The sequence below is a fragment of the Peromyscus leucopus genome, chromosome 14 (assembly GCF_004664715.2).
Source record: "Peromyscus leucopus breed LL Stock chromosome 14, UCI_PerLeu_2.1, whole genome shotgun sequence".
NCBI classification, from domain to species: Eukaryota; Metazoa; Chordata; class Mammalia; order Rodentia; family Cricetidae; genus Peromyscus; species Peromyscus leucopus.
In genome coordinates, this window is record NC_051075.1 from 78,919,155 (window position 1) to 78,936,706 (window position 17,552).

The window sequence follows — 17,552 nt, forward strand, 5'->3', positions numbered from 1 at the left end:
CTACACAGAGAAACCCTGTCTCGAAAAAACCAGGAAGAAAAAAAAAAAAAAAAAAAAAAAGACAAAACAAAGACCACACAACTATGGTTTGTCTCCAGTAGTCCCCCAAAGGGAACAGCTTGTTCAGATCTCCAGTGGCATATGATTGGGCTGTGCTGAAATATTTCTCTTTGGTTTTGTCCTGAAGCTTTTGGTACATAGATTTGAACAGAGCTAGCCATTTTCTGGAGTTTGTGCACAGCATCTGTGCCCCATAGGCTGCCACACACCTGGCCTCTCAGGAGAGAAATGGTGACCTCATAGTTGGCCTTGCTAACAGTTAAAACTGCTTTTCTTGTTTATTTACCCCAAACTATAGAATGTGTTTATGCATCTAGTTCTCCCAGTGAGCCTGGAGTGTTTGCCTGGGCTAATGGGCCGGCTGAGAGCCCAGACTCGTCCACAGGCAGCAGAGTCCCAGCCCTGGCTGGGCGGGGTCAGAAGGTAGCAGTGCTTGTTGCATTAAGAAGAATTAATGCTGCAAAACATGCAGAGACATGGGTGGATTTCCCCTGGGCACTAGATCCAGTTAAAGGATGTGCGATTCAGGCCAAGTGAGAGAAAGGCCCACTCTCCAAGTCCCGTGGTCCCCAGCATCCCCAAGAGCAGGAGGGTCACCCTAGCGTGTTTTCTGCTTTGGGTGACAATGTGCCCATGGTTTGTCCTTGCGTGTCGGTGTCCAGCAACACAAAGCCTGTCAGTTCTCTGGGTGCTCTGCTCTGTCCTTCCCTTCCCTCCCCTTTCCTCCCCTCCCCTCCCCTCCTCTCTCTCCTCTCCTCCTCCCCTCCTCTCTCCTCTCCCCTCCCTCTCCCCTCCCTCTCCCCTCCCCTCCCTCCCCCTCCCCTCCCCTCCCCTCCCCCAGTCCTTGCTGTCACTCGGAGGCCTAAGATCATAGCCTTGCTCCCTTGCGCAGCCTCACAGGTCACCAGGCTTTGTCTCCCCTTACACTGAGAGCTTCGTCTCCCTCTGCAGCCAGTGGCCTTTCTGCTTTGCCTTTCTGACAACATCTGGATTGGCAGCTGGGTGTTGCCATCACTTTAGTGATCCTGGAACTTGCCCTGTTGCTTGGTTGCTCTGAGCATGCCTGGCAGCTGGAGCAGCTGTGACTGTGAAGGACATGTCTATGCTGGCACATAGAGCGCCGTCCAAGGTGACGGACTCCCTGGTCATCACACCTGATGGGACCACAGCTCTCTGTGGCCCACATCCAACTAGTAAAGTGTCAGCTGTCACCCTAGCCCCAAGTGGAGGATGAAGGACACTCTGAGACACCAGGTCGTGTGCTCTAGGCAGGCCTGTCATGGGAGCTAAAGATTGGTTTCTGGTGCTGGATAGACTCAGACCTTTTGCTCATTAAACACTCCCTGCCAGCTGCACCCAAGCACTGAGCTACACCCCTAAACGCAAATGCTCAGTGTTTTATATGCATAGCATTGCTTGAGGGTGAGCTCCTTAGAAGTACTGTTCAATATAATTTTCCAGTGGCTTTTTCACGAGGAACAACATGATTGTCTGGCAGACTTGAGAGCGCCAAGTGCCAGCCACCTGAACTAGATAGGCTCCCTGAGAGGAGCGAGCGGAGCACAGACAGCCCCGAAGCCTGGCAGTTCCTCCAGTCTGCCAGGAGGGAGACTGCCCTCTTGGTAGAAGTGGGCTTTCTTTCTCAATGGGGACATCCACCAACATCTGGAGGTTGTTGCTTAAAAAGTGCCTTGCAGCCAGGCCCCCGAATTCTGTTGCTGGACCTGCACCTGTGCTTGCGGGCAGCTGATGACCAGAGCCAACATCATTGTGCCCAGGGAGGCAAGCCAGGCTGCAGCTAGTGGCGTAGGCATGCGCAGATCCGCTGCTGCATGTGACTTCTGCCTCCCACGCTGTCATAACACCTACATCTATTTAAAATTTGAACACTGTGAAAAAATTGTCAAGCATCAGATGCTTAAAATACTTCCTTTCTGACCAGGAGCTCACAGTGGTCTGTGTCTGCTGAGCCTGAAGTGTGGAGGGAAGGCGGAGAAGCGGTACAGAGGGGCGCTGCTTCCCGCAGGCCTCTGTGGACCGTCGACTGCTGCTGGGTCAGCTTTGGTGGTGGGCGCTGCGCCAGTGTTCTAGAGGCCCCTGTCCTTCGGGCCCTGTATGCTGAGCACACAGAAGCTTTCTCACGGGTGTGTTCTGACGATAATGTCTCAGATCAGTCCGAAGCAGTGTGTGAGGCTAGCCTCAAGTTGAGAGAAGACAGGGCCCGGGAAACTCGGAACTTGTAAACCTAAATCAGGGCAGCAGGCTGCAGCCTTTGGCTGCAGGCACTTTCTGGCTCAGCCTAGCATTGGTCTGAAGAACTGCGTGGTTCTTATGAAACATCAGGTTTTCCGGCTGGCCCGAGTACAGTGGTGTTAAACTAATCTATCACAACCAGTTACAGATTTCTAAGGCCAGGCATGGTGGTGCACTTTCATCCCTGCACTCAGGAGGCAGAGGCCAGCCAGGGCTCTACAAGTAAGACCCTGTCCTAGGCAAAGTACCAGGGTTGGGGCTGGGGAGGTGGTTAAGCAGGAATGGGAGTCCCTCAGAACTCAGGTAAAAGCCTCCTGGAGTCCAAGCCTGCAGAAGGTAACAGATCTTAGAGCAAGTTGGCTGGCCTGACTGCTGGACACTGTACTGCAGAGGAGCACTCTGGGAACTTGTTTGCAGTCAACATGGTGCAAGATTCTGTTGCACTTCATGTTCTCAGGAGACAAGCAGGGGTCCACTGTCCTTTTCATCATGTTCTTTATGGTGAGGGGATCCCAAGAGAGAGATGTCAACAACCTGAGGTGGTTATTGCAGGGAAGCTCACGGGTGGTGGGCACAGCAGGCAACCGGATGCTTCTGCGTTGGTGTGTGGTCCAACACATTGAGTGTTGGAAGGGTTCAGATAGGACTTTTCTGTAAAGCTGCTGGAGGTGTCATGTAGAAAGTCAGTGTGTGTAACCATGGCTCTGCGTATGGACATCAGGATAACTTTGTACATTCTGTTCTCTCCTTCCAGAGAGTGAATTTAGGTTGCCAGTTGGTGCTGCAAGGGCCTTTACCCTTTGAGCCTCTTGCCAGCCTGAGGAAGCCAGTGTAGTGGTGTATAATAAATAATTGCTAGAGATGCGTGCTGACAGTCCACGCAGGCCCATGGGGCACGTGGACCTAGTTTGTGTCCTCTGCGCTCACCCATGAGCTGACTGGACCTGTGATGCAGACTTGAGCAGGAGGGTGGCATGTAATGCAGGAGCAGGTGGCAGGGCTCCCCAGCGCAGTGCCGGGACTGGTCTGGACAGCTAGCTGACTGCAGCAAATTGAGATACTGGACAAGTTGTTCCCAACACTGGAAGAGCGTGGCTCCCACATCCTGAAAGATGCTCTGGCTTTACCATGTGGACCGCTGTTGGGGTGGACTTGCAGGGCCCCTTGACCTAGCTGGTGGATACGGGAGCCTTGGGCATGGTTTGGAAGTGTGCCTGTTTTGGAACCATGTTTTCTAATTTTCAATACAAACTATTTAGAAAACAATCTAGAATTGTCACTACTTGTTATAAAAATAGTTTTATTTCTGATACGAAGCCCTCCAGTTTTGCAGAGAGGCTGTTTTGTATGAACCACTCCCCCCCCAAGCAGCTGTGTCCATCACTCAGGCGGTGTCCTCAGCCTTCCAGACAGCAGGTGGGGCTGGGCAGGGGAGACCCTAGGTTCAGTCTCCAGAACTGCCAAAAAAGGGGTGGGGGCCGCAGGTAGCTTTGAAGGTTTGGAGCTCCCTGCAGGGCGGGCTCTGCTGGAGACGTCTTGGGGACAGTGACTGGAGTCACCCGCCACTGGAGCAACGGCACTCCTTGGTGAGGCCCCGTCCCTGTGGGTCTACGTGGCACATTTGCCGGTGGAGGCCTGTGCTGCCAGGAGGGATCAAAGCCACACCCCTGTCTCCAGAGGCCACAGTCCTTGGTGACTGTAGAGCCTCAAGTCCAGAAGTGGTGATCCTGGGGTCCAGAGCAGATGTCACCAGGAGGTGCCTTCTGCTGAGCGTGTCCATAGTCCTGTGGCATGCTCGTGGTGCCCCCAGCCTGGACGTACTACCAAGCCAGAGTTGCTGGATGTACTTAGCCAGGCCTCGGCAAGGACACACAGACCCGTTTCCTGCTGTCTCTCTTAAGTGGCTGGAAGCTGCTCAGCCTGAAGCAGCCAGGCTAGGACAGTCCTACCTCCTTCCCCGAGACTGTTCTGGAAGCAGGGCCCGAGGTCAGCTTTTCTTCTCCTCTGCCCCACCATGCTGTGTATGTGTGGGGAGGGCACAGCAGGAAGTCCCTCACTGCGTGCCCTGCTGGCCTGAGTGGTGAGCATCCCTGCCTGTTTGTGGGTTGAGACCACCCTGCAGGAGGCGGCCCCACCAGACCAGCTGCTGACTCAGCCCCGGGCAGAAAGCACAAGAGGCAAGAGCTGAGCCTGGTCATTCTGGGGTTCCCACGCAGACACCCTCAGACTGCCAGGGCCCCGGGTTGGCCATTCACCCTCTAAACCAGTGATTTCCCACCTTCCTGACGCTGCGACCCTTAAATTCCGTCTTCGTGTCTTGGTGACCCCAACCATAAAGTCACTTCACTGCTGCTCCACACCTAATTTTGGTACTGTTATGAATCATAATGCAAAGAGCTGGGTTTTCCAGTGGTCTGGGTGTCCATCTGGTCACCGGTGCCGCCGACACTGTTGGAAGGACTCATCAGAACCAGGGGTTCCTGGGACCTGGTCAGGTGCTCCTCTGGCGCCCCCGTCAGCGGGACTCGGTTCCTGGCACCCCTCTAATGCCTTCCCCACCGACAGTGTAGCGACAGGAGGAGAGGGGCAGGTGCGGGGCGAAGAGCACTCGGAGGGTCCGAGCCGGGCTTCGGGGCAGGCCCCCCGCGGCGGGGGTCGCCTCATGCGCCCGGTCAACCATCAGCCTCATCAGGAGCTCGTTGGCCCAGGTGATGCCCAGGGCTGGCGAGAGGTGCTCATCCCAGGCCCTGCGACACAAAATGGGTGTTGCCGCTGTGCGCCCCACCCACTCTGGCGTCCTTGCTGAGCCCCCCCCCCCTACTCACCCCAGGGGCCTGGGCGTGGACTCCTCCGCCATTTCTGTCACCTGGGAAAACCCAAGCGAGGGTCAGTGACTGCGGCCACCTCAGCTGCTCCCCTCCTGCCCCGCCAGCCCCGCCTCCCCCAAGGAAAGGGCACAGCCACTGAGCCTCCCTACCTGGTTGACGCACAGCACAGGGCTCCGGAAGGTGCTGCTCAGACCTCGGAGCGCGGCCCCCAGTGACTGCAGGCGCTTGGCCCTGGTGGCCAAGGCCTGAGCATCGTACTCACAGCGAAAGGGGGCTGCGACAGAGTCGACCACCACCAGACGGGCCATTCCCCTTGAGAGCAGAATGGGGACCCTCCTCCTCACACACTCCAGCAAGGCGTCCTGGGGGGACACACACCGTGCTCTCCACTGGCCCCGGGATGCGGCTCTCTGACACTTCCTGGCTGCCTGCTGCCCGCACCTCCACTCTTACTGTCCTCTCGAGCCCCTCCCCGAGTCCTGTGAGCGTCACAGTGACTGTCCCCTCGCAGTCACCCAAGCCAGCTACAGCCCAAGGCGGACAGGATCAGCTCACTAGGCTGTGTGCTCTAGAGAGCTCTGCTTGGCCCCACTCAAGTAGGGTGTGGGGAAGGGCTAGGTGCCCCCCCGGTCTTTGTACCGATGGGCAGGTGGTAGGACGGAGCAGTGGTCTGGTAGTCCGTTCTACACACCCGGTACCACGCGCTCCTGAAGGGGTTGAGAACTGCACCATGCTCCACCTAAGGCTGCACCCTGAGGGGATTAGCAAGGAGCAGGGAGGACACGGGCAGCTCCCCTCTGCCCGCCCCTGCAGTCCGAGGCCGAGGCAGGTGACCCGGGCTTGCTTCTTGGGGCCACTGTGCCGTGTTGGCACCAGGCGCGGGTGACTTGTGATCGGTCGGGAGCCTGACTGGCTGAGTGGCCCGGGTGAGGGTCACGAGGCCACGGTGGGGTGGTGAGGCTGCAGCCGGGGTCTGCACACTGGTCCCAGTTCAGGTCTGGCCAGGTAGGCAGCCTGCCCTGCCCCCCGAGCCGCGGACTCTGACGTCCAGCCCAGAGTGAAACCCCGCCTGTGCTTCTCCCTAGGGCGTCCCCAGCAGAGCCCCTGTGCGTGGAAAACGACAGCAGCAGCCTAGAAGACGCTAGCACTAACGTGAGTGCCGCACGTCCCCTCAGCCAGGCCTGGGGACCCGGGGTGGCAGCCATGGCGAGGAGGGGAAGAGGGGGGTTCTGGGTTCGCATGCTGTTGAGCCCTGGGGGGCTGACACGCTCCATCGCCGGGCAGAGCCAGGGTGGAGGGGACGGAGCCGCTCCCGTGGTGGCCTGGCCTGACTGCAGCTTTCTTTCGCAGTGACCCGAGCCTGGCCTGCTCTGAACACCACGATGCTGCTGCCGAGTGTGGCTCCGGAGCTGGCCCTGTGAAGGCCGCGGTGGGGCTGGGAGGGCCCTGGGCTGGGAGCCACAGTGCTAACTTAGTCCCCTGCCCACGTGCTGCCGAGCACATACTAACAGCCACACGCGAGTAGGGTCTGGGAGAGCAACTCTCAGTGAGTGAGGTCCGCGGCCTGGCCCTGTTCCCCTCTGGGCGGCCCCTGGGACAGGACACCTCTGGCTCCTGCTGCTTGCCCCGCTGTGGCGGCTCTTCTCCTGTGTTTAGTTCTCTGTGTTGTGTGTGATAATGTATTTTTATTGTACATTTTTTAAAATTAAAAGTTTATATGCCTTACCGTTTACCAGAATAAATGTCTGTTCATAAATACACCCCCACCCCCACCCCACACTGTTTTCCAAGACAGTTTCTCTGTGTGGCCCTGGCTGTCCTGGAGCTCGCTCTGTTGACCAGGCTGGCCTCAAACTCAGAGATCCACCCGCCTCTGCCTCCCGAGTGACACCTGGCAACTCTTTTTAAAAAATTAAAACTTTGTATTATTGCGTATGTGAGTGGCCTGTGTGAATGCCATTTGGTGAGCACGCAGGGGCCAGAGGACAGTTTAGAGTAGCTGAACCAGCCTGCCATCCTCTCAGAACACTCTCCCTAGCCACAGTGGCACTCCAGGTGGCCACGCTGAGGGTGCTCCCAAGCCCCCCCAGTCATTACCCACATTTCTATTTGGGGTACAGGGTTGCTCTTCTCCAGACTCCTGAAGGATCCTCGTCTGTCATCCATCACTGCAGACAAGGGCTTCTCTAACTTGAGCAACTGTCCTGGGCATGGCCCTGCTTCCGGCTGCTGGAACTGAGCCCAGCCTGGTCAGCAGGTAAGCCCCAGGCTCAGGCAGTGCCAACGGTGAAGAGCAGCGGGGACAGGCCTCTGTGGTACCTTGTCGGCTCTCTGGACCCCCAACCTACAGGACACCTTTGCCACACTCCCAGGGCTTCTCCTCCCCACAGGGGCCAGTTAGGTCGTTTTCAGGTACGGAGCAGCAGTGTTGGTCTCAAGGCAGGACTGTGGGGTAGACTTACACAGCACACTCATCAACCCAGCATTCCTGAATGCCTGGCCCACAGGCTCCTCAGGGCAGCAGGCTCCTTGCTAAGTGTGTTTAGATTACAGTGCCTCTCAACTTTCCTAACGCTGCAACCTTAAATACAGTTTCCCAACCGTAAAATTACCTTTGTTGCTACTTCATAACTGTAATTTGCTACAGTTATGAATCATAATATAAATAACTAATATGCAGGATATCTGCTATGTGACCCCAGAGGGTCGTGACCCACAGGTTGAGAAGTGCTGGTTTAGAAAGAACCCTTCCTCCCTGATCTCCTCCCTATGGGAGTCTGGTCCTCTAGGCCCTTATGTTGGACATCTCCTCCTCCTGACTTTACCCTGACAGTACATTCTGAGTTGAGCCTGGTCTCTGCACTCCAGGCCCCTGTACAGGTGACACTGGCTGAGTCACTGGGCCATTTGTGAGCGGAAACAGACACTTACCACGTCGGCCGCATGTTCAACGAAGATGTGGTTGCCGAACCTGATCTTCTGGACCACCTCCCCAGGCACATCTGTCCGCAGCTGCTGCTGCTGTTCAATGAGCTGCCACAGCCGCTTGCTGGGGAAGACATCCTCTGTGCAGATGTAGACGGCCCCTGGGAAGCCAGAACACCAGTGTGCACAGGAACTGGAAATGGGTCCGTGGCCACACAACCAAATGTAGCCGCTGCCTGGCTGCCTCTGTCCTTTTCACCCAGAAGGGCCGCAGGCTCAGCGTGGTTCTCCCACCTTTGGCTACCTTGCTGGTCCCTTAGGACACAGGCTAGCCCTCTACTCAGACACCGCAGTACCCACTCGCCTCCATTCCCACCCCGTTCCTGGATACCCCGATAGCTCATTCCTGCTCTCCAGTTCCCGCTGGGCTGGGCAGGACAGGGCAGAGATCACCAGGGTCACGAGACTTTGGAACATGTTCCTCAGATGCAGGACAGCTCACAGGCTCCTGCCACTGTCTCTGCGTGAAGACGCCAGAGTAGATGAACAGGCCTGAGCACCTGGTCACCCGGAGCCCCAACAGTCCGTGTGCAGTGCACTGCTGGTCAAAGGCCACCCCGATCTGCAGCTGAGAAGAGCTGGGTCACTAGCAGGAAAGCCGGGGTCTGTGGGCAGTGGGTTCTCAGCAAAGGCGCCAGTGCCTCACCCGAGACATTCTTCTCCACAGAGGGTGCTGGGACTCTTGGAGTCCACAGGCTTAGTTTGAGAACTCTCGGGGAAGATGCCAGTGGCTAGTCAAAGACATCAAAGCGCAGGTGATGTGTTTTTCCTAAGATGAACACTGTTCGTGTTTCCAAGGACTCGGTTAAGAAAGCAAAGATCGGGGCTGGAGAGATGGCTCAGTGGTTAAGTGCACTGGCTGCTCTTCCAGAGGTCCTGAGTTCAATTCCCAGCAACCATATGGTGGCTCACAACCATCTGTAATGAGGTCTGGTGCCCTCTTCTGGCCTGTAGACAGAACACTGTATACATAATAGATAAATAAATCCTTTAAAAAAAAAAAAAAGAAAAAAGAAAGCAAAGATCAGCTGGGCGGTGGTGGCCACGCCTTTTAGTCCCACCCAGCACAGGAAGCCCAGGCTCGCAGATCTCTGAGTTTGAGGCCAGCCTGGTCTACACAGTTCCAGGACAGCCAGGGCTGCACACACAGAGAAACGCTGTCTTGGAAAACCAAACAAAAGAGAAAGCAGAGATCATCCACAAAAGGAGGAAGCACAACTGACAAGATTCTGGGTGCAGATATAAACATTTAACTGTCTCCGTTGCCCTGGCAGGGTCTCACTCCACAGGCCAGACCCACTGTGGAGCCAGGCTGGCCTCCAGCTTGCACTGACCTTCCTGCCCCTGCCTCCTGCGGGCGGGCTGGGGTTACAGGTATGACGCACCACAGCTAGATGCTGGTTTTTGTTTTTTTTGGTTTGTTTTTTCTTTTTCGAGACAAGGTTTCTTTGTTTAATAGTCCTGGAACTGGTTTTGTAGACCAGGCTGGCCTCGAACTCACTGAGATCTGCCTGCCTCTGCCTCCCAAGTGCTGGGATTAAGTGCGTGCACCACCCTGGATGGTTTTTAAGACTCCGTAGGCAGGAGGTACTTCTGAAATGGCTCTGGGGCTGACGGGTGTGTCTCGGAAGAAGGCGCACCAGAGGCTAATGTCCATTGCTGCCGACCTCAGGAGTGCTGGGGGACACCACACCGCCACCGCCTCAGGAGGGCTGGGGACACCCACACCGCCACCGCCTCAGGAGTGCTGGGGACACCCACACTGCCACCGCCTCAGGAGTGCTGGGGACACCCACACTGCCACCGCCTCAGGAGTGCTGGTGAGGACACCACACCGCCACCGCCTCAGGAGTGCTGGGGACACCCACACCACCACCGCCTCAGGAGTGCTGGTGAGGACACCACACCGCCACCGCCTCAGGAGTGCTGGGGGACACCCACACTGCCACCGCCTCAGGAGGGCTGGGGACACCCACACCGCCACCGCCTCAGGAGTGCTGGGGACACCCACACCGCCACCGCCTCAGGAGTGCTGGGGGACAAGACAAGCTTTGATGAGGACCAGGGAAACTGGAGCCTTCCTTCAGCCATTGTTTTTGGGACAGAAACCAACGTGAAGTGGTGCTGTGGTGAGGCTCCAGCTGGTCACAACAGGGCAGAGTTCAGGAGTCACCTGGCATCCCTGGACCTGCTCCCTGTCTTGGGCACAGGACCCCAAACACACATGGCAGAGCTGTTGGCTTGTTTTGCTATGACCATCGGCCCACAGAGGCCAGGCAGGCGGTTTGGGGAGTCTCCCTGTGTCAGAGCCACCACATGCGGCTCAGACCACTGACAGGGACAGTGCCACGTGTTCTCTGCCCTGCCTCTCTGGCTCTGTGGGCCCGAGTACAGGGGTGAGGTGCCTCAGCTTACGCTGTGTGACCGCTGCAGGATCGGCCGGTACCCCGGCTAGCTCCTTCCACAGCCGAAGTACAGCGTCACCTGCCACCTCCTCTTCTGGACGAAGACAGTCACGGGAAGCCTCCCAGGGGACAGCCGCTACCCCCCAGAGCAGAACAGGTGCCCGAGTCCACCTGCCTGGGACCTGCCTTCCCTACCCCCGAGGAAGGGGCAGCCACTCACCAGCCTCCAGGCCTCCGTACTGTCGTGGGAACTGCACGGTCAGGCAGAGCTGAAGCGCCAGCTGCGTCTTCCCGGCCGAGCTGCGGCCAGCCAGGTCGGTGATCCCCTCCAGGGGCAGGCCGCCACCCAGGAACTGATCCAGGACCGGGCAGCCCAGGCTCAGGCGCCCATGCTGCTCCGGGAAGCTCTCCCTCTGCTGGAACAGCTGCAGCGCTGCAGGGAGCAGGGGTCAGCATGCTTCCGGCCTGGCCCGTGCCTGCCCATGGCCTGCTGGGGCCTGGGAGCCTAAGGCCTTTCAGGAAGTGCTGGCTCCAGATGCAGCGTGGCTGCAGGACTGGCCAAGTCCATGGGCTGGGTGCTGAGGTCAGAGGGCAGGCAGCCTGGCCCTGCGGCTGAGGACAGTGCTACGTAAGAGATTGTCCCTGTCACACTCCCCAGGATGCCACACATGCTCTCCAGTGGGCACAAGCTGCTAGAGAAACCCACGTCTGGGTGTAGTGTGTGCACCTTTAGTCCCAGCACTTGGGAGGGGAGGCATCTCCATGAGTTCGAGGCCAGCCTGAGCTACAGAGGGTTCCAGGACAGCCAGAATGACATAGAGAGACATTATCTTAAAAACAAAAAGAAAAGAAAGAGGAACCCTAAGCTCCAGGATGACTGTCGAGGTCTTGGGAGTGCTGGACAGCTTCAGCATGAAGGGAAGATGAGCAGCGGCCTGTGACAGCGCAGGGAGACAGTTCTGAGAAGTGTCAACTTCAGGTTAGACATCAGCGAGGCAAAGCCGTCACGAGACGCCATGTCCGGAAGTGGCAGGGCTTCTCACAGCCGCCCCAACATACCACTGGGACCCCAGCTTCATCCTTTACTGTGAGGGCCGCCCCTGGTACAAGTACTCCAGGGGGCTTTGTGAGCAGCCAAGGGCCGCAGTGCTCAGTGCTCTGTGATATGGGCTGGTCTCTGTGGGCTCTGGACAAGCCACGTGGACACCTGTCCCAGGGGAGGCGGACGGGCTCAGGGCAGCTGCTGTGAGATCGTTCCCAGGACAGAGTCTGGAGCCCGCGCGGATGTCCACCCGGGTCTGTGCCATCCATCACCCCAGCAGCCACCCCGGGTACCAGCCGGAAGAGGCTTCCCTGCCCACCTGTAAGGACACGGCCACCCTGAAGGTGTCGGGAGGCCACTTTGAGCAGGTGGTGCACATCGTGCGTGGGCAGGCTGGTGAGCCGCTGCAAGTCTGGGCCCGAGTAGCACAGAACCTCCTTCACGGACTTGAGTCTACCTGAAGTCACACAGATAAACCACAGTGAGTCAGGACACTCAGCAAGGGTGGCAGGGGAGGGGAGAGCTGGGCCTCCAGAGCTGGGGACACCAGTGACGGTAACTGGATTCACCCAGCACGTCTTGGGGAGAGTGAGCAGTGAGCAGTGAGGAGGGAGGAGGGAGGGACTGCTGAAGGGACCTGCTGCTGCACCCTTGTGACCTGGCCGTGACTCTCATGTCAGCAGCAACAGGAACCAGAGGTGAGGGCAAATCCTGGGGTCACCCTGTCCCACTCTTTGTCCATAGTCCAGGCTACTTGGGAGGCTGAGGCAGGAGGATTATTGGAGCCAAGGAGTTCAGGGCCAGTTTGAGCTACACAGCAAGACCCTGTATTTTAAAGCCAAAACAAAAAGTGTGACTGTGGAGTTGGGGGTGTGGTGTGGGAGAGTGCCTGCTGACCATGCACAAAGCCCTGGAGTTGACTGACGTCGACAGATGGAGAAAGGGCAATGTAGAAGCCAACTCTGAGCCAGGCCAGGCCAGGGCAGGGCAGGGCAGGAAGCTGGAGGGCAAGCAGGGCCTGGGTGCAGACAGGCCAGGCCAGGGCAGGAAGTAAAGGGACCTCACAGCTAATGAGCCAAGGGCCTGCTGCTTGGGAAGAAGGGTAAAGAAATTAATTCTGGCCAGCCGTGGTGGCGCACGCCTTTAATCCCAGCACTTGAGAGGCAGAGCTAGGCGGATCTCTGAGTTCGAGGCCAGCCTGGTCTACAAAGTGAGATCCAGGACCGGCACCAAAATTACACAGAGAAACCCTGTCTCAAAACAAAAACAAAACCAAAACAAAACAAAACAACAGAAATTAATTCTGGGCTTGGATTTACTTTGTATTTTCAAATCAGCTGAAAGAAGAAACTATTATCCCAGCACTGGCAATCAGAGGCAGGAGGCTGTGAGTTCAGGGCCAGACACAGTGAGTTCCAGGCCAGCCAGGGCCACACAGTGACGCCCTGTTGCAATTAAAAAGAAAGAAGAAAAGAAAAAAATGACTGCAGGAGTGTCAGACCCGTTCCCACAGTGGCAGGAAGATCTGCCATGGAGATGGGGGCTGGGCGGCTTGCCCAGAGCAGCCCTTCAGGAACTCAGGGGCAGAAGGTGCCCCACAGACAGAGTAGCCCACAGCAAAACAGACCTGAGACCCTCTCTGAAGAGGAGAGGGACTGCCAGCTGGTGGCGGCACACAGGCTTGATGAGTGCTTGTCTTACCCATGGTGCACGTGTGTAGCTGTCCACTTCACACAACATACCCTTCTTAATTGCAGCAGTAATTCTGGGGTTTAGGTCCAGTTGATCCAAGTCCATTTCCTCAGTGGGTTCACCACGAGCATGAAAAACTTCCAGCGAGACACAGGGATGACAACAGATTCCAATGTGCTTGCTGTTAACTTGGACCGCCTGTGGGAGGGCGTGTTAGAAAGCGCCACACTCAGAGGGCCGTCTGATGGGAACGCTCACCTCGACATCAGTGTAGTTAGGGGCTGCAGAATGTTATTATAAGGTCTGTTACATTTGCTTATGTTGCATTTGTTTAACTCTGAAGCTGTGTGACTGTGCCTGTCTAAAACACCTGATGGTCTAATAAAGAACTGGCCAATAGCAAGGCAGGAGAAAGGATAGGTGGGGCTGGCAGGCAGAGAGAAGATACAGGAGAAATCTGGGGGGGGAAATGTAGCCAGAGGAGGAGGAACCCAGGGGTCAGCCACCCAGCTGCACGACAAACCACAGAGGAAGAGTAAGATTTGCAGAAGAGAACAGGAAAAGCCCAGAGGCAAAAGGTAGATGGGCTAATTTAAAGTTAAGGAAAGCTGGCAAGAAACAAGCCAAGCTAAGGTTGGGCATTTGTAACTAAGCATAAGCCTCCATGTGTGATTTATTTGGGAGCTAAGTGGTGGGACCCCCAAAAGAGCCAAAACAAAGAACAACATGTGTTCCACCAAGGCGGAGGACAGGTGTCACTGTCTTGGAAACACTAGCCATGAAAGCCCAGGTTAGTGCTTATGTTTGCCCTGGCTCTCCAGAGGTTAGCACGGAACAAATCCAGCTCTCCCTATCATCCTGAGGTGGCAGTGCCTGAGGCCCAGTTGGGAGAAGAAAGCTAGCTGGTGCGTGCTGCACCCATTTAACTTCTTGGGGCCTGCATGGTTCTAGGTCTACATGCATGGGTCTCACCCAGCATTTTCTAACGTTTTGTGAGTGTGGAGTTTTGAAGGATGCTGGGGGGAACCACACCTAGTCAGAGGACAACAGGGGGGAGGGGCAGGGCTACAGCTCCACCTCACTGGAAAGCACTAGGAGACCCTCCCGGGAAGGGACCTGGGAGGACAGCAATAGGCCTCTTACCCTCCCACTGGGGCTGGCAATGCTAGAACCAGTCCGACATTACAAAGTGTGTCCAACGATACTCTGCAATCTCGTACACATCGGTTCAAATGACGATGCCAAGAGCGCTGTGTGTGCGTGTGTGCGTGTGTGCGCGCGTGTGCGTGTGTGTGTGTGTGTGTGTCTTGCTGTGCAAGTGTGAGGACCATGAGGATGTGGAGATCCGGTGCTGGGCAGGCACGGTGGCCTGCCAGGAATCCCAGCGTTCAGAAGGAAGCGACAGGGCGTCTTCAGAGCAGGCTGACCAGCCCATCTGTGAACGGAGTTCAAGTGAGACCCTGCCTCAGTATATAAGGCCAGTGTTTGAGGAATACATTGGTGCTGCAGCTGCAGGAAGATATCCTAAGAACTCAGCTGGTTATGGCAAAGTCACTACCTGGAGGGATCAGGGAATTCCTCCAGAGGAAGCCAAATCCCGAGGAGTTTTTGGTGTTACTCGGCTTGTTATATATCAGCTGTCTTCTGTTATGAAAATCATGTGTGCCTTCATAGCTTTCCCAATTGATTTTTCCCTAAGAAGGGCTAACAGTGTAGACTGATCACTCTCTGGACACACACATTCCAGGTATTTGGAGAACAGCCTCAGGAAAGGCTTTCTCTGGAATCAGATATCTCTCTTAGCCACTTTCAAGGACTAACAGTAATAACAGTCCACATGCAAGTCTCCTGATTTAAGGTGAATTCCACAAGGAGACACCGCCTAGGTCAGGTGGACAAGTAATAGCTTTACACAGTTCAGCTTGGACCCTCCTTTCTTACAGCCTTACTAACTTTATAGACCTTTAACTCCTTACCTAAGCACTTCTAGGAATATTTAGATAACTTTCTGTGCTGACAGCTATGCTCAGCCTGAACCCCAGTTCAAACCTCCCTGTAATTATCATCATTGGCAGAACGAGATGAGGAGAGAGAAGGAGACAGGAGAGGAGATGATATGGGAAGGAACTAGATAGATGAGAACCTAGAAGGGGAAGAACTAGATGAAGGAATTAAGATAGAACCCAGAGGGGACCGCAGACAAGTGTAGAGAGAAATCAGGCTAGAAATGAGCTAAATACGAGAGCAGAATATAAGCTTGTAACTGACACAGAAAATTAAAGTATATGGACTAAGGAGTTTCGTGTGCATAGATTCATTTCTTCTCATCAAAGATTAATTATCAGCTGGTTGTAGATTCTTCCCGGACCCTGGGAGGGGACTGTCGAGGGGCTGGACCCCCATAGTCCCCGATACATCGGACATCAGCTTCTGGCTTCCACACATGTACACACATCAGCACACATCCAAACAGGCATATACACATGCACATTTGTTTACAACACACAAACACATACACCTGTGTGTGGGGGTGCTAAGGTCAGTAGCTGAGGGCCCGCTGAACGTTGGGCCAGCATCTTGTATGAGGCTTAAGCACTTTAAAAATAGCTGAGTGAAGTCTCCAGTTGTGGGCACCAGAGGCTTCCCTGGCAGTCCAGACCATCGGAAGTGACTCCCACACACACCACTGGAAGGCAGGTGGCCACCCCCTCCCTTGCTGCAGGGAGACAAAGCCTGGCAACAGTGGCATTAGGAAGGCCAAGAGACTGGGGCAAGCCTGCGCCAGACAGCTGCAGGGCAGGAGGGAAGCTGGGCTTGGGGACATGCTTCCTGCGGAGGACACAAAGGTTTCCCAAGCCCTCTGCTAACCTCGTCCAGCAGGGAACCAGAGCAATCACAGGGCTCGGGCTGACCGCCAGCTGGCGGAGGCTGGACGGGGGACAGAGATAGGGCCGGGTTCTGGACATGCACCAGCAACTGCCAAGGCCTTGAGGCAGCCAGCTCCGCCCTGCTTTACAAAGTTCCACTGAGCAACTTTTACTTCAACACTGAGGACTGTGGAGGGGCCCCAAAATAGCTTGACCACACAGCAGCCATGACAGGCTTAGAGGCCTAGACTCAGCTTCTGTGACAGGCTTATTGGCAGGCAACACCCAGATCTAGGAAGAGCCTGAAGCTGATACCACCCAGGGGTGAGGAAGTACCTGACCTCCCAAACATTCCAACCATTAGATAAGGTGGCCAGATGTCCTGGAGTCTAGCACACACCTATTTTGTTTTACAGACAACCCTAGACAATGGTCAGCCAATCAGGGTCCTGGACCCTGGAAATCCCCACACCCCAACCTCTGCTATGATAAAAACTCTGCCCACCTCAGCTCAGGGCTCTCTGCTCTCACCACTGTGTCGGACAGAGGGACCAAGCTCCGAGCTTGAAATAAAGGCTCTTTGCTTTTACACGCGGGATTCGGTCCCCGTGGTGGTCTTTTGGGGGTCCCTGCAATCTGGGCACAACAAGGACCTGTGTCCCAGACACTGATGGCACCGTGCTCCACTTGGTCGCCTGTCTTCCGGCCTTCTGGCGAGGTAGGGCTACACCAGCCTATCCCTCCAACTGGGGAGCAGGCTGTGACAGTGAGCAAAGCTCCTGGGTCGCTGTTTTGGAAGCGAGGCAAATTACCCAAAGAAACCAGAGAGTAGATGCGCGTGGTGGTAGCTCGCTCCTGGGTAGTACTAGGTAGAACTGCTGGGAGTCCAAGGCCAGCCTAGGCTACTTGTACAGTGACATTCCGTCCTTAAGAAGGCCATCAAGAAAAGAGTCACAGGTCAAGTCTGCAGCGACTGTCACGCTGTGGCTGGCCTGGGACCCTGGTGCGGAAAGAGCTCTCCCTAATGCTGTTGTTATACTGGAGGCGCCCGCGGGGCGGGCCGGACTCTGGGTTCGATTCCCCTAACCCCGCTACGGGCCGGAAGGGGTGCCCCGCCGGGGAAGATCGTCCTTTGAGCCCTGGCCCCGGCCTGGGCTGTTCGAAACCCACCGTGTCCTCAGCTCTGGCCCCCGGCGATCGGCTCACCTGCAGGCTCAGCCGCCTTGCGAGATCTCCCGCGCGCTCCGCCCGCTCCGGAAGCCCCGCCCACCCTAGGCTTCTCTTCCAATGAACGGCTGGAGTCCGAGTGTGCCACACCCAACAGAAACGAAGAGGCGTCCACGTGGCTGATTAAGGAGCCAATCCGAAGTCGCAATCTCCTCGAGAGGCGCGGAGGGCGCCCCCCCGGCCCTCGCCGCCG

The 17,552-nt window shown here is 56.3% G+C and overlaps 2 protein-coding genes across 10 annotated transcripts in view; one reads left to right on the forward strand and one right to left on the reverse strand.

The window, feature by feature from the left end:
- The window catches only part of Klc1 (kinesin light chain 1), a 53,678-nt gene extending 46,805 nt beyond the window's left edge, over window positions 1–6,873 (forward strand). For 7 of the 8 annotated variants that reach the window (XM_028883729.2, XM_028883730.1, XM_028883728.2 and 4 more), the window contains 2 exons: window positions 6,227–6,293; window positions 6,492–6,873. In XM_028883729.2, the coding sequence (XP_028739562.1) occupies window positions 6,227–6,293; window positions 6,492–6,494 (70 nt within the window). In that variant the 3' untranslated portion in view covers window positions 6,495–6,873. Of the gene's footprint in view, window positions 1–6,226; window positions 6,294–6,491 lie in introns of those variants that run through there. The other variant, XM_037210874.1, reaches the window with a different exon arrangement.
- On the reverse strand, window positions 3,594–17,415 carry Xrcc3 (X-ray repair cross complementing 3). Of its 2 annotated transcripts, none has more exons than XM_028883742.2 (8): window positions 17,339–17,415; window positions 13,316–13,463; window positions 11,893–12,030; window positions 10,752–10,964; window positions 8,073–8,227; window positions 5,291–5,503; window positions 5,139–5,179; window positions 3,594–5,060 (listed from the first exon to the last, which is right to left on the reverse strand). In XM_028883742.2, the coding sequence occupies exons 2-8, from the start codon at window positions 13,368–13,370 to the stop codon at window positions 4,829–4,831; spliced, it is 1,047 nt and encodes a 348-aa protein (XP_028739575.1). In that variant the 5' UTR covers window positions 13,371–13,463; window positions 17,339–17,415; the 3' UTR covers window positions 3,594–4,828. The 2 variants fall into 2 exon arrangements, with proteins under 2 accessions (XP_028739575.1, XP_028739576.1); XM_028883743.2 differs by having other exon boundaries at window positions 17,303–17,373.
- Between the last annotated feature and the right edge of the window lie 137 nt (window positions 17,416–17,552).